At 42.7% G+C, this 19,218-nt stretch overlaps 1 protein-coding gene and 1 long non-coding RNA gene across 3 annotated transcripts; both read left to right on the top strand.

The window, feature by feature from the left end:
• The first annotated feature begins 56 nt into the window (after positions 1-56).
• nup37 (nucleoporin 37) lies at positions 57-14,909 on the top strand. 2 transcript variants are annotated; one of them, XR_009239919.1, is made up of 11 exons: positions 57-180; positions 1,357-1,554; positions 1,644-1,765; positions 5,482-5,554; positions 5,812-5,906; positions 11,892-11,982; positions 13,012-13,193; positions 13,280-13,330; positions 14,427-14,520; positions 14,608-14,776; positions 14,891-14,909. XR_009239919.1 is itself a non-coding variant. In XM_058625199.1 (10 exons), exons 2-10 carry the CDS (start codon positions 1,399-1,401, stop codon positions 14,719-14,721), a joined length of 978 nt encoding a protein of 325 aa, XP_058481182.1. In that variant the 5' UTR covers positions 57-180; positions 1,357-1,398; the 3' UTR covers positions 14,722-14,812. The 2 variants fall into 2 exon arrangements, 1 of the variants encoding a protein (XP_058481182.1); XM_058625199.1 differs by lacking the exon at positions 14,891-14,909 and having other exon boundaries at positions 14,608-14,812.
• Positions 14,910-15,000: 91 nt separating this feature from the next.
• Positions 15,001-17,590, top strand: LOC131456677 (uncharacterized). Its single transcript, XR_009239920.1, has 3 exons — positions 15,001-15,080; positions 16,698-16,816; positions 16,941-17,590. It is a non-coding gene; the product is annotated as an uncharacterized LOC131456677 (long non-coding RNA).
• The last annotated feature ends 1,628 nt before the right edge of the window (positions 17,591-19,218 follow it).

Raw genomic sequence — 19,218 nt, 5'->3', positions numbered from 1 at the left:
CAAGTCACAGGTTTGTAACGAAACCACTGCGTGAGTTTACGTTTTTTCCACATTTCTCCATCTACGTCCCCCCCCTCGTCTCTGTGCTCAATGGTATAGTCCATGACGCATGCGGAAGAAGGTTGAAAATATCCCGAAGGCGCGCACTCTTGATTCATCGAAATAGTCGAAATAAATGTGGTAAAGTATAACATTCAGAGTTGTATTCTGGTGTGGAGCATAACCGAATTAATCGGAGTTATCGCATTGCTTTGCATTGTATTGTTAGCTAGCTTGCTTTTGTACTCGTGTCTGAGCCAGCTGTTTGCCACTGTACTCGTTATGCTACATTTAAGGATTGTGTACACGTTTATTCACTGACTGGTTTGTGAAACACAACATCCACGAGTTGTTAGTTTATTGGTAATTTCGGCGTGTGGAAAACGATTTCACGTGGCTCTGAAGTTAACGTCAATGTCTTCTTCCAGGAGCCACGTTAGCTATGTACTGAAAGTAGTGTTGAAGAAATGTAAAATTATACACACTGCTATTTGGTATTTGATGTTTGCCGAATTGAAGGATTAACAATAAAGTTTGTAGAAAATACCATAAAGGTGTTCTAATATTGTTGTATGCTTTTCAGCATCTAAAATAAGTGTTTAAGTGAATGAGGTCTGGCCTGGTGGGGATTTTCTTTTTTTTTAAATTTTGATATGGTCTAGAATAGATTATTACAAAAAGCGTTCATTTCACTCACACCATTGGTAGTGAATATGGGGGAAATCACTGTTATGTATATTGATATAGTAACTAGTCAAATCAAAACATCTGTTATTGCTACATGGCAGATACATTAATCTTAAACTTTGTCCAATATTTAAGAGAAAATGGAAGAATAACTAGCTGTATAATACACCGTTTATTTTGCGTTAGTTCACAGTATATTAATTAGAGCTGAATCGATTACTAAATTAATTGACAACTATTTTGATAATCGATTAATCGGTTTGAAGCTTTTTTCATGATTAAAACAAGATTTCTGATTGTTTAAGCTTCTTAAATATGAATATTTTCTTAATTTCTTTGCTCTGGATAACAAATTAATCATTAAAAGTCAATCATTTTGGTTTGTGGACAAAACAAGACATTTGAGAACATCATCATTTCCAGGTCTGACGAAACACCGATCAACATTTTTTATGGTTTTCTGATATTTTATGGACTAAACGATTCATCGATTAATCGGGAAAATAATCGACAGATTAATCGATTATGAAAATAACCGTTAGTTGCAACTCTAATATTAATTAATGTGTTACTGTTTTCTGCAAGTCACTAAATAACCGTTCTGTCCTCTTCTATTCTGATGTTACACAGTTAAAGAACTGAACTGAAGGAACCCGTACCTCGGCACACATCATGCAGGAGGACATGAGCCGCAGCCCCACCTACACGGTAGCATGTGAGGACTACGTTCATGTGGTGGAGTTCAGTCCTTTCACCTCGGGAAGTCCTGCCTCTCTCCTGGCCTATGGTGGAAACCAGTATGTGGTGGTGGGCGCCTGCATCTTCCAGGTGAGAAACGCAGCTACAAACAACACAGGTTATCTGGTTAACAGTGCGTTCCTGCTTTTATTATAAATATGCAACACTTCTTCATACAGGAGGAGGATGTTGAGATTGAGGGAGTTGAATTCAACGTCCTCCGAGCTTTCCACCATGACTTACGTGTCGATGCTCTTGCCTGGAGTCCAGAATCACGGCTGGACAGGATACCCACGATCAGGTACTGCTGCTTCGGCTGCACTTAATGTCAAAAAGTATACTTGGAAGTCTCAAATCAGCATCAATCAACCACTTTTTATTAGCAGGTTGCTACCTATTCTATTAGATTAAAGAATTGTACAACTTATATTTTCCACAAAAAAGTCATACTTTTGAGCTGACCGTTTTAAATTCTTGCTTTAAATGATAAAGGCACTTTTTTTACAATTGCACCACAGTATCAAAACGACAAGCCTTAAATAGACAAAAAGTAAGTGATACAATGCAAAATTTACAAATTTGGACACAGAGGCAGCAGAATTTGACAAAATTTAAAGTTTTTTATTCAGTCCAACACGAATACTGATAAATAGAAGCCATTGGGGGGTTACTACAGATGGGAGGAAAGTATATTTGAATATCAATTCTTCAGTCTATGTATATACACAGCTACCAGTTACGTCCCTCACTACTCTGCAGTCCAAAAATCTGAAGCCATTTGTCAAAACACTTCTATTGAGTATTTATTTCAAATATATTCAAATGCAAATTAGAACACCGGCAATACAATAAAAAGCACCACAGACTTGAGCACTCCCACCGTGTTCCACCGATGATTTCTTACCTAGACTTATTTTTTCTTCTTCGTAACTCCTAACATTCATCCCTTTGTTACTGCTATAAATCTTAAACTTGGATTCATCATCAGATTGGGCTTTTTTTTTTAATTTTCCTGTCATCCACAGTGAAATGCTGGTGTTTCTTAGCCCACCCCAAACATTTGGCTTTATCCACCCCCCTCTCCTAAGACGTGGTTTAGAGACTGCTACTTGTCCTCTTTGACCAGTAAAAGAAAGCCTTGTTTTAGCATTAAAGTGCTGACTGTGTTCTTTTCTCAGTTAATTCTGTTCTGGATCTATGGAAAAGGTTCCTTTTTAGAATCTCATCGTTACAAAAGTCAGCGTTGGAGACCTCCACGAAGAGCCCCGTGAGAAACCGTTAGTGCAGCCATGACTTTAATGAAATCTCTTAAGTAACAAATTGACTACTGACACTTTCACTTAACTCTGACAACATTTTCCGCTCCTGTCACAAAACTGCTGTAAGCAGTGATCTGCTGGAAAATTGAGGCGTAAGCATATTTCGGCGCGACTAGATGGAACTCTATTTGCATATTTTGTAGTCTGAATTGACTATTCCATGGAAATGACACAATTTAAGGACATCTACTGTCTTTTCTGACTTTGTTACCCCACAGGAAAAAGCTCACGAGGTGTTTATTAAAAATTAAGTTTATGTAAAATTCAAAAACACTGGAGCTGCTTCACACACCAAAGTCAAGTGCGAAATGACACTGTTATGTACGATGTCATTAGGGCGCCGTAAAAGGATTAGAAAAATCCTGCAGCCGTACTTCACTTCCACATCAGAAACCTGACATTCACGTCTTTCCATGCAGCAGGGGATTTATTGGCAAACATTCGCCTTGTGACCGGCGCTTCGAGGCAGTCGTGGCACAGCAGCCGCGCTGTGTGAAAGCAGCCATCACTGTCACACGCTTGCAGCTGCCAGATCGTGTAGCCAAGTTGTTTCAGGTGGCCTTGGACAGGAGGGAAGTAGCCTAACCCTAGATTGTTCGAAAGCAAGAGTTTCCTTTTAATTGGAGCGGTGGATGGGAAGGTTTCCGTCGTCTCTCCGGTTGGTGTTTAGGCTTTCTGTAATTGAAAAGGAAAGGCAACGATAATTCCTAGCCTTCTGTGGTTTACTCCACAGGGCCCTCGAGCCAGCCCTGTGACGTGCGCACATGTTATTGCGCTGATGGCTGCCCGCTCAGGTTCCATCCCTCCCTTCGATCTGCATGTAATCGTGCCTTCCAGGAAAAGTACAGCGTTCTCACAGGCCTGCCTTGAGCAGGGGCCCAGAGAGAGTGAGAGACAAGGGGAGGAAAAGGGGAGGGGGGGGATCAAGCTATTGAGCTACCACTGACCACCGCAGCAGCATGAAATGCGAACAAATCACAGGGCTGTGCACAACGTGCAGACAAAGCCAAATCAGCAACTTGTATGGTTTATGGCTGTGACTTCGTACACTTAACGCAGAGCCAATGATTTTTAAGGCTCTTATAAAGATGAAAAAAAGTATTGATGGTCTGCTAAAAACATTTATTGCTAATAGACCGGAAGATAAATGTACATCTTGGTGTTGACTCAGAAATGGAGTCTGAATTTACATTTCTGCCAAGAATAAAGCAGAGGAATTTGGGATAAAACAGGTTTTGTTGACCAATGGTAATCCGGTCTAGGATCCCCTTGAAGGTTGATTATATGATTTCCAACTGCATCATGAGTAAAACTGTCAAACTAAAACATCCTTCAGTAAATGATTTGCCTTTTTCAAGTAACTTCAACGGATCTAAAGCCCGAGTTTTGCATCCTGCTTGCTGGAATAGTATCCCGGACATGCAGTATTATTAATTATGTATCATAGTAAAATCTGCTGTCTCATGACTGATGGCAAAGGCAGATTAAAAACTGCAAAACATAAGCTATGAAAGAGTGAAGAGCTGTTGCAAATAGAAAACACGATATCATCTGCATAGAGTTTGAGTTTTCTCCAAACTTGAGCAAAAGATGCTTATTTAAAATCTGATAAAGTGATGTTTTTTGGTTATATTTGGTTATAAGTTATTATTTTAGTTGACTTGTCACCCGACAAACACGATGGTGAGGTGTTTGTAGCCATTTTAATTATGATAAAATAGACCTGTTTCCTCTCAGAATCCTCTTTATTTATGTTTTATGCTAAGCTAACTAGTTGCTGTAGGCAGCTGCGGGTATTTCCTAGATATCTTTATGAAGATATTTTGAAAACAAGTCTTCAAGAGTCCTGTGTTGAACAATTAAGGAAAATATCCACAGTTTTGTGTTTGATTGTCGTGGGGAAGGACACATTTCTGTCTCTTTCTGTGCAGGAAAAAACTAAAATATCAGCCATTGAAATCCAGTAGTTTCCCCTTCTAAATGTAATTTTTATTTTATTTTATTACGCAGGATTGTTGGCGATCATTCTAGAAAATGACTGACATTAAACTTAAACAAGCAACAAAAAAACAAAATAGACAGAATGTGTTCCATGCCGTACTCCAAAGTACAACAGTAATTTGTGGGGTTAGAAGGTCCTAATATAATCTAATCTACTGTAGCAGTGAAACCCCGGAGCACATTAAGGGTGTTTGTAGTGACTCCTTGCCAAATCCATCTGTGCCTGCGACTGAAAATGTGTGAACCGCTGCCTGTTTATTCTGGTGATATGTGTGTGTTTTTCTTGTCATAAGTGAGTTAGTGTAATTGTGTGAATAATTGCAGGCACTGGTGTGTGTACTACGACTGATTAGAGGGGGGAAAAAAGTCCTCTCCGCCCCGGCGCTGCGCGGCTTTTCTGACCAGGGAGACGTATACGCGAATGGCGTGAGGGATCCTGTTTTTCCCCCGTGTTTATTTTAGCGTGCAATTAGAATCTCCGCGGCGGCACTTTGCACTGATCGCCGCCCAAGTTCCTACCGCACACACACCGACACCCTCGCCCCCACAAGTGTCAGTGTAGGCGGTTGCAGGTGTGTCCGTAGTGCAAGATGTCATCTGTCATTGACGCTGTCCGCTCCCGACTCTGTTTGGATGTGCTTTCTTTGTTTGTTTTCACATCCTCTCTTTTCCTGTTTCCCCCCCCCCCCCTTTGCAGACTGTGCACTGCGGCGGCCGACAGAAAGCTGCGCCTGCTGACATCTGATCTTCAGGATAGGCATGAAATCAAGGTAGTGCAACATCTGGAGCACATTGGCCAGAATGCTGCTTGTCAGCTGGCTTCAAACTTTTTTTTTTTTTTTTTCTTCTACTTAGCAGCACTGACATTTGGTACTTAGTGGTACAGGAAATGTAGCTGTACGAGAGAGTGTGTGAACACGCTTGGTGGAAACTCCTCGCTTTTATAGATCGGGTTTATTGATCACGTGTTGGCTTTTTTATTTGTATTAACACGTTGTTGTTTTTTTTCCCCTCTGCTGTTGCCTAGGTGATGGAGGGGCACACCAGTTACATTAACCATTTGGTGTTCGATCCCATAGAGGGGAAACAAATTGCTTCCGTCAGCGATGACCACACTTGCAGGTCCAAACCTCTCTCTCTCTCTCTCTCTCTCTCTCTCTCTCTCTCTCTCTCTCTCTCTCTCTCTCTCTCTCTCTCTCTCTCTCTCTCTCTCTCTCTCTCTTTCTCTCTCTGTGTGTGTGTGTGCACTTCTAATTTTCAGCTCTGTTCTCTGTTAATGGTGCAGAAAGTCTTGTCTGTGTTTCCACAGTGAAACTCGATGCTAAGCACAACATGCGCTGGTGTGACTTGTGCGTAAGCACAGGGCTGCTTTATAGCTTTTCTAGTTAATTGGTTAAACGTGGAAATCCAATTAGCCACAGAGCGATTTTTTTCCCCTCTCAAAGGGGGACCAATAATACAGTCCCTAAACTTTCCTTTTCAATTAATGCCAGAGGAGGGGAAAAAGTGTGTCAGCAGTTAGGGTCACTGATGGGACAAATATGAACAACTCGGGCCAACAATCACGTTCAAAGTCACTCAATGCCGACGTCAGACTACGCGATCTTTAGATCTGCGACTGCTACGATTGGTCACCAACAACAAGGAAACGAGTACTTGATTCATCGGAAAATGTGATGAAGAACTTCGACCTGTGGATGGCAGGTTTACACCTCTCAGTGTACAGCCTGTGGAGAATAAGTTGAAGAAGATACTGTATATAGCAGTGATTCCCAAAAAGTAGGTGGCTGGAACAAAAGAAGAAGAAGACCTTTGAACTGAAGGAGAATAGGAGGAGGTTCATTTGGTTGGAGAACTTTAAAGGTGACATAGACCGGAAGCTCCAATTAACGCTGCGTTTGTGTGTGTATCTGCGTCATTACCTCGTTTATGAAACCCTAAAGTTTCAGAACAAACAGTTCAGCCACTGCTGAGAAAATAGTGTTGTATTGTTTTCCTGGGCTCTGCGAAGCGGATCGACACTTCCTTAATTTGATGTCGTCATCAGAAATCCTCACCACCGTAGCGCCTCCCGGTGCGGGCACTAGTCCGGGCACATCCGGTTGCGTACATTCAACCGCAGAAGAAGAAGAACTACTCTCGTTGTAGCTGCTGAGATGCAGAGCATCCACCGTGCCAGAGGGGGAGCTGTGTATCTGAGAGCTGGCCTATCTATTACGTCACTTCCAGGTACCTGGCCAATCACAGGACAGTTTTAAAGCTCTCGTTGGCTGGCCAATCACAGCAACTGTTTGGTCTGAAACAGCGCGGCTGACGAGAGCGTCAGTGAGGAGATATTTTGATCGGCTCGTTTGCAGCGATTAGGAGGTTTTTAATCATGAAAACATGTTAATATATGTAAGTAGACCTCCATAACTAACATATATGTGTGATACAAGCATTCGATGTCACCTTTAATCTGCGGACAGAAAGTTTTTTTTCCTGCAGGGGGCAGCATTGCACTTCTCAGTGTACAGCCTCCTGGAAATTATTATTATTAGGAGGAGGAAAATCATCGACAGATTTCCGATTATGAAAATAAAAGTCGGTTGCAGCCTTAGTCACTGCCTTGCTCGATGCCCCTGATCCGTGCCACATCAGGTCATCTGAGATCACACGGGAGAGAGCGAGCCTCCGTCGTCCTCGCTCCCCATCCACTCTCCTCTCGCCCTCCCTCCTCTGACCGGCCAGAGAAAACAGGAGTGTGCTCCATCTGCTGAATGATTTAAATTCTGTCATGTTGGGAAAATATGGGACGCGGGAGGAAGACGGAGGGATAGATCAAGTGAACAGGAGACGACCTTCCAGTCGGCCCACACAAACTGAGGCGCGATATAAGACGATGGAAACGGTTCCTGCAGAAAGAGAGGGGAAGAGGGGAAGTGTATGTCTGAATGCATGCGCAGTCTCATGACCTCTCCATCACTCTGTTGAATCTGGCAGCCGTGCCTCTGCTATAAGTTTGCTTTAGCTTTGTCATCACTGTCCCCTGCAGTTGTGGGAACGCGGCTGTTGCCAGCGCGCAACTCGACGCCGCAGCACCTCGGCGGGGAGCCCGAGTCCACTTCCTCTGGGAAGTTTACGTATGTCTCCTATAGTCAGCTCATGGAATCACTATGGATGGAGGTGTAGTGTGTGTGGGGGGGAAAATGTGCCACCTAGAGATCACATGGGCACACTGCCAGGCCACTGGGGGATTTGGGGTTGACTGAGTTCACGGATGAACCCGGGACAACTCACACCTGCTGTGCCGCTGCATTTTATCTACGGTTTAGAGTGCTTTGTTCTGTTCTCAGTGATAATCCTTTTTGTCTTGGTCTTTTATCTTGTGTAAGGGAAACAAATTCCAACAGCTTGATATCTCATCCCAGTGTCCAACCCGTCTCATAACCTCCGTATTAATCACCAAAGAGCAAGAGGTTTCATTTGGGTCACATTATTAATGAAGGGACTGCTTCTCTGCTTAAATCACTCAATCTGTCGTACTGTTAAAGGTAGAGGTTGACCAAAATAGGTTTTTCTATGGCCAGTAAATCTAAAATAACCTTCTGAGCATAATGTAAATCAATCGATAATCAATTCACCTGTCAATTGTTTTCTCGATTAATTGGTTGTAGTTATTTTGTCCACAAAGTGCCAGGAAATGTAAAAACAAAAATTGATCAGTGTCTCCTAAACCTTGTAATGATCTTGTTTTGTCCACAAACTTTTTATTTGGAGCCAAGAAACCTGAAAATATTCACTTTTAAGAAGCTGATCATTATTTAAAAATACAGATAGATTCATCATCTAATGAAAATATGAATAACATTGATAAATAAAATTGAAGAATCAACTATTGAATAATCTATTTTTTTCAAATTTAAATTCACACTTTCAGCAAAGGAATAATTAATAAGGATAATTAATAAGTTCTCTCAGTTTTCAGCTTTCTTAATGTTAATGTTGTCCAGTTTCTTTGTTCCATATAACTTTTCTCATTAACTACATCTACATTTTTGGGGTTTTGGCAACGCTGAAAAAATCGACATTTTCTGACATTTTCTGACATTTTGAGGACAAAACAAGTACTCGATCAATCATTACTTGCAGCTTTAGTTGTTACCGATGCTGGAATGGGAACTTGTGTGCAGCTGCTCAGTGGAACGGCCAGTAGGAGGCGACCTTTCTGCCTCTCACGTGAGTCTAAAAGAGGTTTATTTTAGATTAACTAATTATTAATGCCTCAAATAAGTTACCCACCCCAGCCATAAGCCATTCATTTTTTTGATTTTTTTTTTTTTTTGCAATTTAGCCTCAAACCTTTGGCTGTTTTTACTTAGAGCTTCTGTTTCAATCATTAATCTATTGTTTTTTAGCTTGATTCTGTTGCCATTATTTTAAGTTTTTCACATCTTAAATTGGAGGAGCTACTTGACTGTTTTCCTTCACACCCCTCAGATTTTATAAGGGCTTCCCTGAACTCACCGGGTGTACAGGGGGAAACCGGCTCATCCAAAGAACATATCACATGGTTTTCAATAACCATTTCGACGTTCAAAAGTGCAAAAGATAATGTTAGTGTTTCAAATCTAAATTAAATCTTCAGCAGGTCCATGCTGATGCCGATATTGTGCTCTTCAACTCGGTTGACCCTGCCAAGGACTGGGATGGGATTATATTGTTCTCTCCCTCCAGGGAGTCACCTTCAGTTATTTATTTATTTTTGCTCTCTACGATAAATCAGATCATGCGGCGCTAACGGCCCTTTTTTCTGCACTTATGGGAAACACTGACAAACCTTTTCTCACTTTGATAACACAATACAGGACTCGGGTTGCCTTTTTCAACTCTGTCTGTACGTGGAAGTGCGTGGTGTTATTGCCCTGGTGTAGTGTTATTAAATTAGACGGGTGTTTTATCCGAGGCGGTCGTGCGTGTTTTTTCGCGTCTCATGTCTTTCACCTCGTTCTACAGAGGTTATGTTTTCTCGGGGAGCCGGTGCTCTCCATTTGAAGGGCAGCGTGGTTGACCACAGTTTGGCCGTTGGTGGTGTAGCGTGCAATTGAGCTCCGCTTGGCTAGTAGACTTAAAGAATAGGGGTTTAGTCGTTGTTTTCCTGGTGTGGTCTGGGGGTTTTTCCTTTTTTTTTTTTCTTAAATCTTCCCTCCCCCGTATTCTCTGCCTCTCCATGGTGGAGTCTCTGGGCTTCTTTCCTTTGCCCATGTGCAGACTCAGCCAGAGTTTCGACATGGCTCTGTCCTGCTGCAGGGGAGACGAGGCAGGAAAAGTTGAGTGTTTACTGAGGTCTTCATCTGAGACGGGGCATATCCTCCCCTACACCGCACCAGTGAGGACATCAATCTCTCCAACAACACACTTGACATTTAGATGGTCTTTGGAGGTACTTTTTGGGCTTTATTAGATGATGTCTTCTACATGACCTCATCAGTCAGCGCCTTCCCATGCTTCACAAGCGTTTGCTTCATATTCCCAGAAACACTTGCAGCCTCCCACCCCAGTGCCCCTGCCCCCCTACCCTACTTTTCTTCTTCTAGTTCAGAGATCATTCAGATGTGGTTAACCAAAGATCCAGGTCTCAGGGACCGCAGTTCTCTTCGTCCAAGTGATTCATTACATCCGTAGTGTTTCTCAGCTGCTTTTGCTATCATAAGTCTTACTTAACTGCAGAATTGGCGATTATTTTAATGAAGATTGGTCCTAATCCGCACACAAGCTTTGATTCATGCCTGGCATAGGCTCGCAAGGCCTCTCCCTTTCATTTGCATACGGCAGGATGTCGTTCAACTTCTCTCCGCCGCGCTTCCTCAGCTGACGTGTGTTCTGCTGCCCTCGCTCTACTCCACAGAAGGTGAATGGCAGCGGGCCGCCCACAGTGAAACATTTGCTGTAATGTGAGTGGAGCGTAACGCCGACTCAGGCGAGGGCGATGTTTCTCCCCCTCTGCCCCCGCTATCATAGCTCAGTGTAATGTGAGGCTGGCGTTTTTCCTGTAAGAGGAGTCTAGCATAAGTCTGTCTGTCTTCACAGCTCAGGGCCCAGATCCGAGAAAATGGCCCGCTTTCCCTGGAAAAGCACGATGACCCTGTACATCACTTGTGCGCACAACCGGCAGCAGTTAGATAAATTAGGAGCAAACATGGACTTGGATGAAAACAAGTCGTTCATCATTGCCCACAGTGTGCACCATAAAAGCCTGGTAGTCGTGTTTCTTGTACTGAACCACAAATTTGGGGAAAAGTTAAGCTTGAATTCAGCAGAACAACCCAGCTCCTTGTTTTTAGAAAGAATATATTGGCGTACAGTAACGAAGACATTATGAGCTTATATGCATCAAGGTCATGACACAGAATGTGTGACATTAGGCCTTTTAGGACAAAGAACAGTGATGTTTCGGAATGAATGAAACCTTGCAGAGATCTTGCGAGGGTTCAAGGTCCCATGCTATCTTTAGACTCTGTTGTTAATTAATTGGATTTTTGGCAAAGAGCAGTTTCCCATATCAAGTAGAATTAGTGCCCTAACATTACTAATTAGAGCTGATTTAAAGCCCCGTGTTTGTTTCGCCCTTGCAGTAATGAGACCATTTTTGCAGTGAATTCTCACAGCACCACTCAGTTCCCACCAAACTGCAAGTCTAAAGATATTTCCAATGAAACACTCAAAGTAAAGTTCAATAATGTTTAAAAGTCTGAGCTTTGTTGTTTTATGTCTGGGTTCATTAGCATTTGGACTGAAGTGGTTAACTCAGATTTCACTAATAACATTAATTAAGGTCGTACTCCAGGTTTAAGAGTCAGAGTCGTACTAATTATACCAATACACTAAATACTTGACACTTTAATCTGATTTTTCAAACCATATTTTCTGATTGTTTTCCAATAAAGTGTCTGAGATATAATTGTACTGCATGGCCATTATGGGATCGCTAAAACAACAAACCCAATGGTGGCCTCTAACTGTTTTAGATTGTTGTTGTTTTTTTGTTTTGTTTTTTAAAATCTGCCGTCTCCTCAGCTCTGCTGTGTTTCATCTGCGTTATTTTTAAAAGTTAATTTATCTGTGCAGGGTGTGGGACCTGGATGGAAATGAAAGCAGTACTTTCAGACTTCGCTCTCCTGGAGTCAGCGTGTGCTGGCACCCAGAGGAAGCGTGTAAGGTAGGAGAGGTTTGTTTTTAGATACACAGTCGTGTCGGGACTCTTGGGTTTAGTCGTTACTAGTTGTCCTGCCTAAAGCTAGGATTTGTAATTTGGTTCTCTGAAAACTTTTACCTAATTTTTTCACTGGCAACCAGGCTCCCATTGGACCGTATTAGCTAATGCTGAACGATTTTGAATAAGTATCTAATTGCGGTTGAATAACTGCTAGATATCGAACGTGAATGTTATCGTGGAAAAAAGTAAGCAGAAGCACTCACTCATTGACACATTTTTCGACAATTCTACAGCTATTAAATCAAAATAAATCCTGGCGGCCTGATTATGATGGTCATAAGAGGGTTAAAGAAGTTCTAAATCAAATGTGAAGTACAAGCTAATTTTCCCATAGACTTCCTTTCAAACAGACTTCTTTTTGGAGCCAGTGGAGTTCCCCCTGGTGGCTATTCATTAACTTTTTTACTTCTGCATTGGCATCTTTTGGAGTACTGTAAGAATGTGTCCACTTTTTTGTGGACTCATGTATTGTAGCCTGCTACTGCTAGCTTCATCAGACTCATCAATCAATCCTAGCTTAAGTAAATATTCAGTGCTGAAATGGAACTGCTGCTGTGAAATTACTTCTTAAAGGTGTGCAGAAAGAAGAAAACATATTTATAGCTGTTTGAGTTGAAAGTCCCCACTTGAAGGTGGGGGTGAAGATTCTTGTACCGGAGAAGACGAGACCAAACGGCAAAAAAAAAAGTTTAAATGGGGCATGATGGTGGTGAAAAGATCCAAAAAAAAAGTGTAGATGCAGGCAGCAGTTTTAGACACTCCTCCACTCTCAGAAATCTACATGTAATAATAATGAATACTTACTTTGCAGCACTGCCTTTGTTGGTGTTGCAATGTGCTCATGATTTTTCCTTTCTCTACTATTACATACTGGGACATGCTCCAGTCCCTGGATATTAAAAAAAAAAAAGATGGATGAATAGAAATATCATGTTTAATAACTGGCTCAGGTAATGTTTTTCTACTCTCCAGTTAATGGTGGCAGAGAAGAAGGGGACAATCCGTTTCTACGACCTGGTCACCCAGCAGGCCATTCTGTCGCTGGAGTGTGGCCAGTCGCCGCTCATGTCGGCCGACTGGTGCCTCACCAACACCATCAAAGTCGGCGCTGTGGCAGGCAACGACTGGCTCATCTGGGACATAACTCGCTCCAGGTGAGTCGAGTGAATGTTATTGATGCGGCGGCTCGGCGTGCTGGCACGAGATGAAGTCTCAAAACCATGTGCTCATTATTTTGCAGTTACCCACAAGAAAAGAGACCAGCACACATTGATAAAGCACGGTCGTTCAAGTAAGGAAATGTTTTTATCATTTCTTGGTTTTCATCAATTTCCACTAAGAATATCTATCATTTAGGCAAGAAGTGAACTGATATGACCTACCTCCTAAGAGTCTCTTAGAGTAGCTAATGTTACAGGCATGTATGTATTTTAAAGATGTTTTTTTTTTTTTTTTTTGGTCCCCCACCTTTAAAATAAATACCTACATTTAAGGAAGTTTAGGTTTTATTTTTCAAAATATAAGTGAACTGAACTGACCTTCCTACTTGGAGTATGTAAGGAAAGAAATAAGCTGCTGTCAGTGAAATATTTCAGTTAAAATACATGTCAAAAAGCTCTTTATTCTGACAGCCGTCACCGTTCCAGAGTATTTTATCAGTTCCATGGATCTCTCAGTAGTAGAAGTAAATCTAATACAGTCTAATACTTGCCAATAAAAAATGTATTATCAGCATGTGTAAATGTTTATCTAAGGAGCGATAAACAGATGTGTGGTGTACCACTAGGAACCATTTTAGGCCCTATTCTTTTCTGTCTTTGCATGCTGCTTTCTTTGTAATCTCCGTAGCTATGCTGATGACAAACAGCTGTATATTGCTGTATTTTCTAGGACAAAATAAAGTTTCTCCATAAATTTTCTTATTAGGCTAAGAGCGTTCATGAGGCGATGTAGGGAGGACAGAGGGGAAGGCTAATTCGGTAATGGTATTTAGCCGAATGTTGGCCAGAAGGCAACCTCACTGACGGCACCTTTACCCACTGACTATGTCTGTCTATTCGTTTGTCTGTTTGTTACTCAGATAACTGTCCCACAGTTAGCTTGATGGGCTTCACAACTTGGCAGGTGACTTGCTGTACAAAGGGCACTAGTGTTTGCTCTGCCAATTTGGCAGTGTTTGGAAAGCAAATGCAAGAGATGTCTCTAAAAGAGCTGCTTCCCCCCTCGTCTTTTTGTTGTGTAATAGTTACAGTGACCATTTAAACACACCAAAAATACCCACACAAATAAACAAAACAGGCACATATCGATCAGTAGTTAAATGTAGTACACTAGTTAAATGTATTCACAGAAACGGGTGACATTCAAATGAACGTTCCTCTCCTCAGGTGGTCGCGAGCCAATGAAAACCTCTTTGCCACCACTGGATGTCAAGGCAAAATCAGCAGTCAGTTACTCATCCACCATCTTGGCCACCCGCAGGTTGGTGTCTTTGTCCAGATCATTCTGTCTTCAATGGTGTCCTTTTCTTTTGGTCACTTCTCATAACGTGTACTAATCTTCTTACAGCCGGTGATGATCGGATCGGCCGCGGTAGGGTCGGGCCTCAGCTGGCACCGGGCACTACCGCTTTGTGTTATCGGTGGCGACAGGAAACTTTGCTTTTGGATGACCGAGATGTAGACGTCCTGTGCAGCACCTTCCATGGTGGATACATCGGTCCTCTGTTTCTAATCTAGTAAATAATGAATAAAAAAAAATATTTTTTTGAGTATCTCCTGAGTTTGTTTGGGACTTGCGTGCTTAAAGCATTGTTGTTGTTGCTTTTTTCAATTTCTGACTACCCCTTCAGGTCAGCTACAGATAAACAGCAGCAGGATGGAGTGATCTCTGCGAAGGGCTCGTTTTTTCTTTTCTCTGAAGAGTGAGTTACATCAATTTGTCTGTTATGTACTGCCAAGACAGCTGTAGTTCAAAGGAATGCGTCGAGGCATCCTTGCCAAATCTCCACTTCACCAATCAACATGACCATCTTACTACAGGTGCTCCCTCCCTCACTCCCTCTCTCTCTCTCTCTCTCTCTCTCTCTCTGTTTTTCACTTTTCTCACTGTGCCAGACTAACTGAAGTATATATCTTTATATGGGTTGTTCCACCTGCTGTGCATTGAAGGTTTTTCTGGGAGGAAGAGCCAGGAGGTCCAGCTGTTCCACAAAGCTGACGTTGAGGGGGAGCAGGGTTGTAAGAAAAAGGCACAATAATAGAAGTAATTCATAGGAAAGCTATTTTAAGGTCACATTAGAACAGAGGTTAGTGAGGCTTGCAAGGAGAGAAGCTCTATAAATCACCGATTAAGAGGAGTCCTGAGATGATTTTTATTAAAATCAATTATAATTTAAATGCTATAAAAATGTTATATTTCCTAGGATGGAGAACTTAGTCGTTAGACGTTTGATTTTTGCTCCCCCACATGATCCTCTGTGGTAATTCTAGCCATTTTCAGACGTGAACTGAAAATGTCTGGAAGATTGCTCAGGAATTTTGTTTACATGTAATGATCTCAGCGGGGCAGGGTAGGGTGGACTTGGTCAGACACGTTCACAACAGCAGGAGAGAGTCCAGAACGTCCAGGTGAAGAGTTGAGCTTTGGTCAAGCATGCAGGAGACAGGATGCTCACCCACGCTCACGTCTTCCTGTGAATGATTGGAAGCTTTTCCTGCCTTCTCTCGCTCAGATGTTATTTGGAAATTTGAAAGAGGGATCTTGCAGGGAAAAGTATGACAGGGTGACCCAGCAGACCGTTCCGTTACTGTTCCCTGAATTAGTGATTCCCAGACTGGCCGTTGTAGGTTCTGAGACGGTGTCCTGAGAAGATTTTTGTAACTAAAATGCAATTTACATCCGTTCATGTAAAGAGTTTTAGCCTGGGTTAAGCATCAGGTTGGTCACTCACTTGCTCGCTCCTGTGAATTATCTGGAAAAGTTCTGAAAAATGTCCAGTAAGGTTATAGCAACAAAGGACATGCTATGAGATCTTTAAAGTCCTTTGGGATAACCGGGGTCCTGGGTTTGGGAATCCCCGACATACCTGGCTGAATAATTATCAATGCTCAACAATCCAAACATGGAAGACGAGGGGTTATTTGGCAGCATCGTGCAATACCCTCCGGTGAGACAAGGACTCATTGTGCTGCCACAGGAAAACCCATGTGAGAAACCACCATCTCCGCTTTCACTCGTTTGCCAGCTGAGCTGCAGAGGGCACTCTGTTGAATTAACGCGATCATGAATCACTTGAGGTGACAGCTGATCACTTGTTTCCACAGACACATTTTAATCTTAAAGGGGGTGTATAGTGCTGGATAAATGTGCATTCATGGTCTCTCACAGAGATGTTTATTGTACATGTTTTAATGTATGTTTCTGGGGCCAAACACAAGTTTTATTGTGCAACGGTGCCTGATTGGTGCGAGTGTGGACCGTAGAGACTTCCACTTTTTCTGACCCTTGGACAAGAAAGAATTGAGGGCCACATGGTGGTGCAGTGGCTTGTATTGTTGCTTCACAGCAAGAAGGTCCCATATTGACCAGGGGCCGTGTTCTCCAAAAATGTGCAGATTAGGGATTATAGGTATGATTTGTCTTTTGTCTGTATGTAGACCCTCTGATGGACTTGCGGTGTGTCCAGGGTGTCCAGCTCCCTTGACGACCCTCATCTGGAGGACCAAACTGAATGGATGGATTGCTTTGAACGGGGCACAAGGCAGAGTCGACCCAGGTTCATGACCTGTTTGGAAAAAGGGGTTTTCTGCATGTTCCCCCCCATATGAGTTTTCTCCTGGTTGTCCAGTTTCCTCCCACAGTCCAAAGGCGGTTAATTGAACGCTCTGAATTGCCCTTAGGTTGTCTGTCTCTGTTTTTTGGCCCTGCGAGAGACTGGCCAGGGAGTACCTTCTGGGATTGGCTGCAGTGAACCGTGACCCTCATGTGGATGATAAAGCAGTGGACAAAGGATGGATGGGAGGATCACTTTGACCTCCATGTAGCGTAGCGTGACCTCTGCTCTCTCCTGGAAAACATCTTCTTCAGGTGGACGGTGCTGGTGGACTTAACACAGGAGATGCTGGTGTCTGCCATTTTCATCTGTCCACACTCTCTGTGTTCTCCAAGGGTAAAATAAAAGCTGCCAGGGAAATTGCTCACTGAGCCAGTTTCCTCTGTGAGCTGCGTCATGGCTCTCAGCAGCATCTCAAATCCCCCTGTGACTCAAGGACACCATCTGGTGGTGGAAGAGCAGAACTGCCATTAAGATTTTAATCAATTTTTTTTTGTCTGTGATCTATCTCGGGCATCTGCAAAAGACACGCCTTTCCTGGAAGCACTTTCCTTTGATACCCAAATGAAACTTTTGTGCTTCACAAGCAGTTTGATCTCTCATGATGCTGTGTGTGTGTGGACTAATAAACTGTGAAGCGGATGAAACAGAAGATCAGACTGTCTTTAAAAATCCTCACTAACTTTGCTCCTAATCTCCCCCCTCAGATAATTCTCATGCAGTCTTGCCAACTTTAAGCTTGGGCTCAGCAGAACGAGAGCAAACAAAAATAATGAGGGCCATGATATGAGGCAAAGACAAAGGCAGAGATTAGAGGGAACCCCTTTGAGGCTGGTGTTTGATTTAATCTCGTGGCTTGGTTTGTTTGAGATGCTTTCCCAGAATGAAGTGATTATGCTGATCTTGATGAGGTTGGAAGAAAGTCGGGGTTAAAAAAGTGCTCCGTCGCTAACTTATTTGAGTTTGTTGATCATCTAAACAAGGAGATGCCGTCATCAAACACTACAGCAGTCAGCTCTGTAATGGTTTTCACTGTAGATATTCACAAGACCCCCCTTGCTTCTGTGTTGCCAACAAGTGGCACCTGGTCCTGAAGTCACCCATAACAATCTCTACAATCGTGATATGACTGGCACCATTTCTATGTTTTGCAAGTTCACAATGGTGGACTTGCAACCAGCTGAGTCACAGCCTAGTGGCTATTACTTTGTGACTGACTTCAGTGAAGAAAACCAGACTTGTGTATCGCGACTCTTATTTATAACTCTGCAGATTTACTCTTTTGTCTTGAGTGGAGGATAAAGCTGCATTAAGCTCCTTCCATCGTTCCCTTTCCTTTTTTAAGCCTAGCCCTCAGTAAGTTCATCTTGGCTACCTTCATCAGTATCCCTTCTCTGCCAGGTCACTTTGGCCTTCCAGGTTTTATTTTGCCTGTAAGGCATCCATCTCGGCACAATTTCGAGGGTAAGATGTGCGTCCAGCGGAAACCCATTGCCCAGCCATCACTCAGTCGACCCTGCCTAACGTCAGTGATGATGTTCTTGTTCGCTGTGCAAGTCCAGGTTTGTGATCTTACTGGGGTTGTAGATTCCTTGTGGCTTTTTTAGAAAATCCTGCTTGTGTTGCTGTGGTCTAACGCCAACATCCAGAAGAACCACCAGAATCGACTTGACGTTGCTCTCACATACGTTTTATTTTGTCTGTGTTTCTGCTTGGAATTCCATATGTTGCCGGGTTGGGAAAACACACCCTGGCCTTTCACTCGTCTTTCCTTGAAGTGAATTTTGCCATTGATCAGTTGGTTTTACGACAGCTATTTAAAGCGATATTTCGGGATTTTGAAGTGTGGTTGTTTGAGGTAGCGACACCTTATCAGTGTAGACCGTTTCCACCTTCAGAAAGTTTTTGGTGCTGAGAACTTACTTGAGATACAGATCCTCACCCTCACTGAATGGATTAATGCTGAATTAATTAGCTAAGAAGATCTTTGTCTTTAGCTTTTGGGGCCACAGGAGAGTAACTCTGGTGGAGGCCCGCAGCGGTCTTGACGTGCAAATCCGTCGCTTGACCAATCGAACCATCTAGTAGCTGCTTCATTCCGAAGTTTCCCTCAGGCTGAAACGATCTCAACTTATTCTCAAACTTTAAATGGGTAAGAAGAATGGCTCGCTTGCTTGGAGCCAGGTGTGGACTGCGACACTGAAGTCACAAAATAACCCCTTTGGACTTGATGAAGGAGGGCACCAGTGGATCATCAACTCGTGTTAGCTGTGATGGTTTTACAGAGCAACACAATCTTATGTTTCCACTGGGAACACGTTGTAAAAATAATGAGGAGAAAGTGG

Source organism: Solea solea, chromosome 3 (assembly GCF_958295425.1).
Source record: "Solea solea chromosome 3, fSolSol10.1, whole genome shotgun sequence".
Lineage (NCBI taxonomy): Eukaryota > Metazoa > Chordata > Actinopteri > Pleuronectiformes > Soleidae > Solea > Solea solea.
The sequence above is the reverse complement of the archived record's forward strand: the minus strand, read 5'-3'. Positions and strand labels throughout refer to the sequence as shown.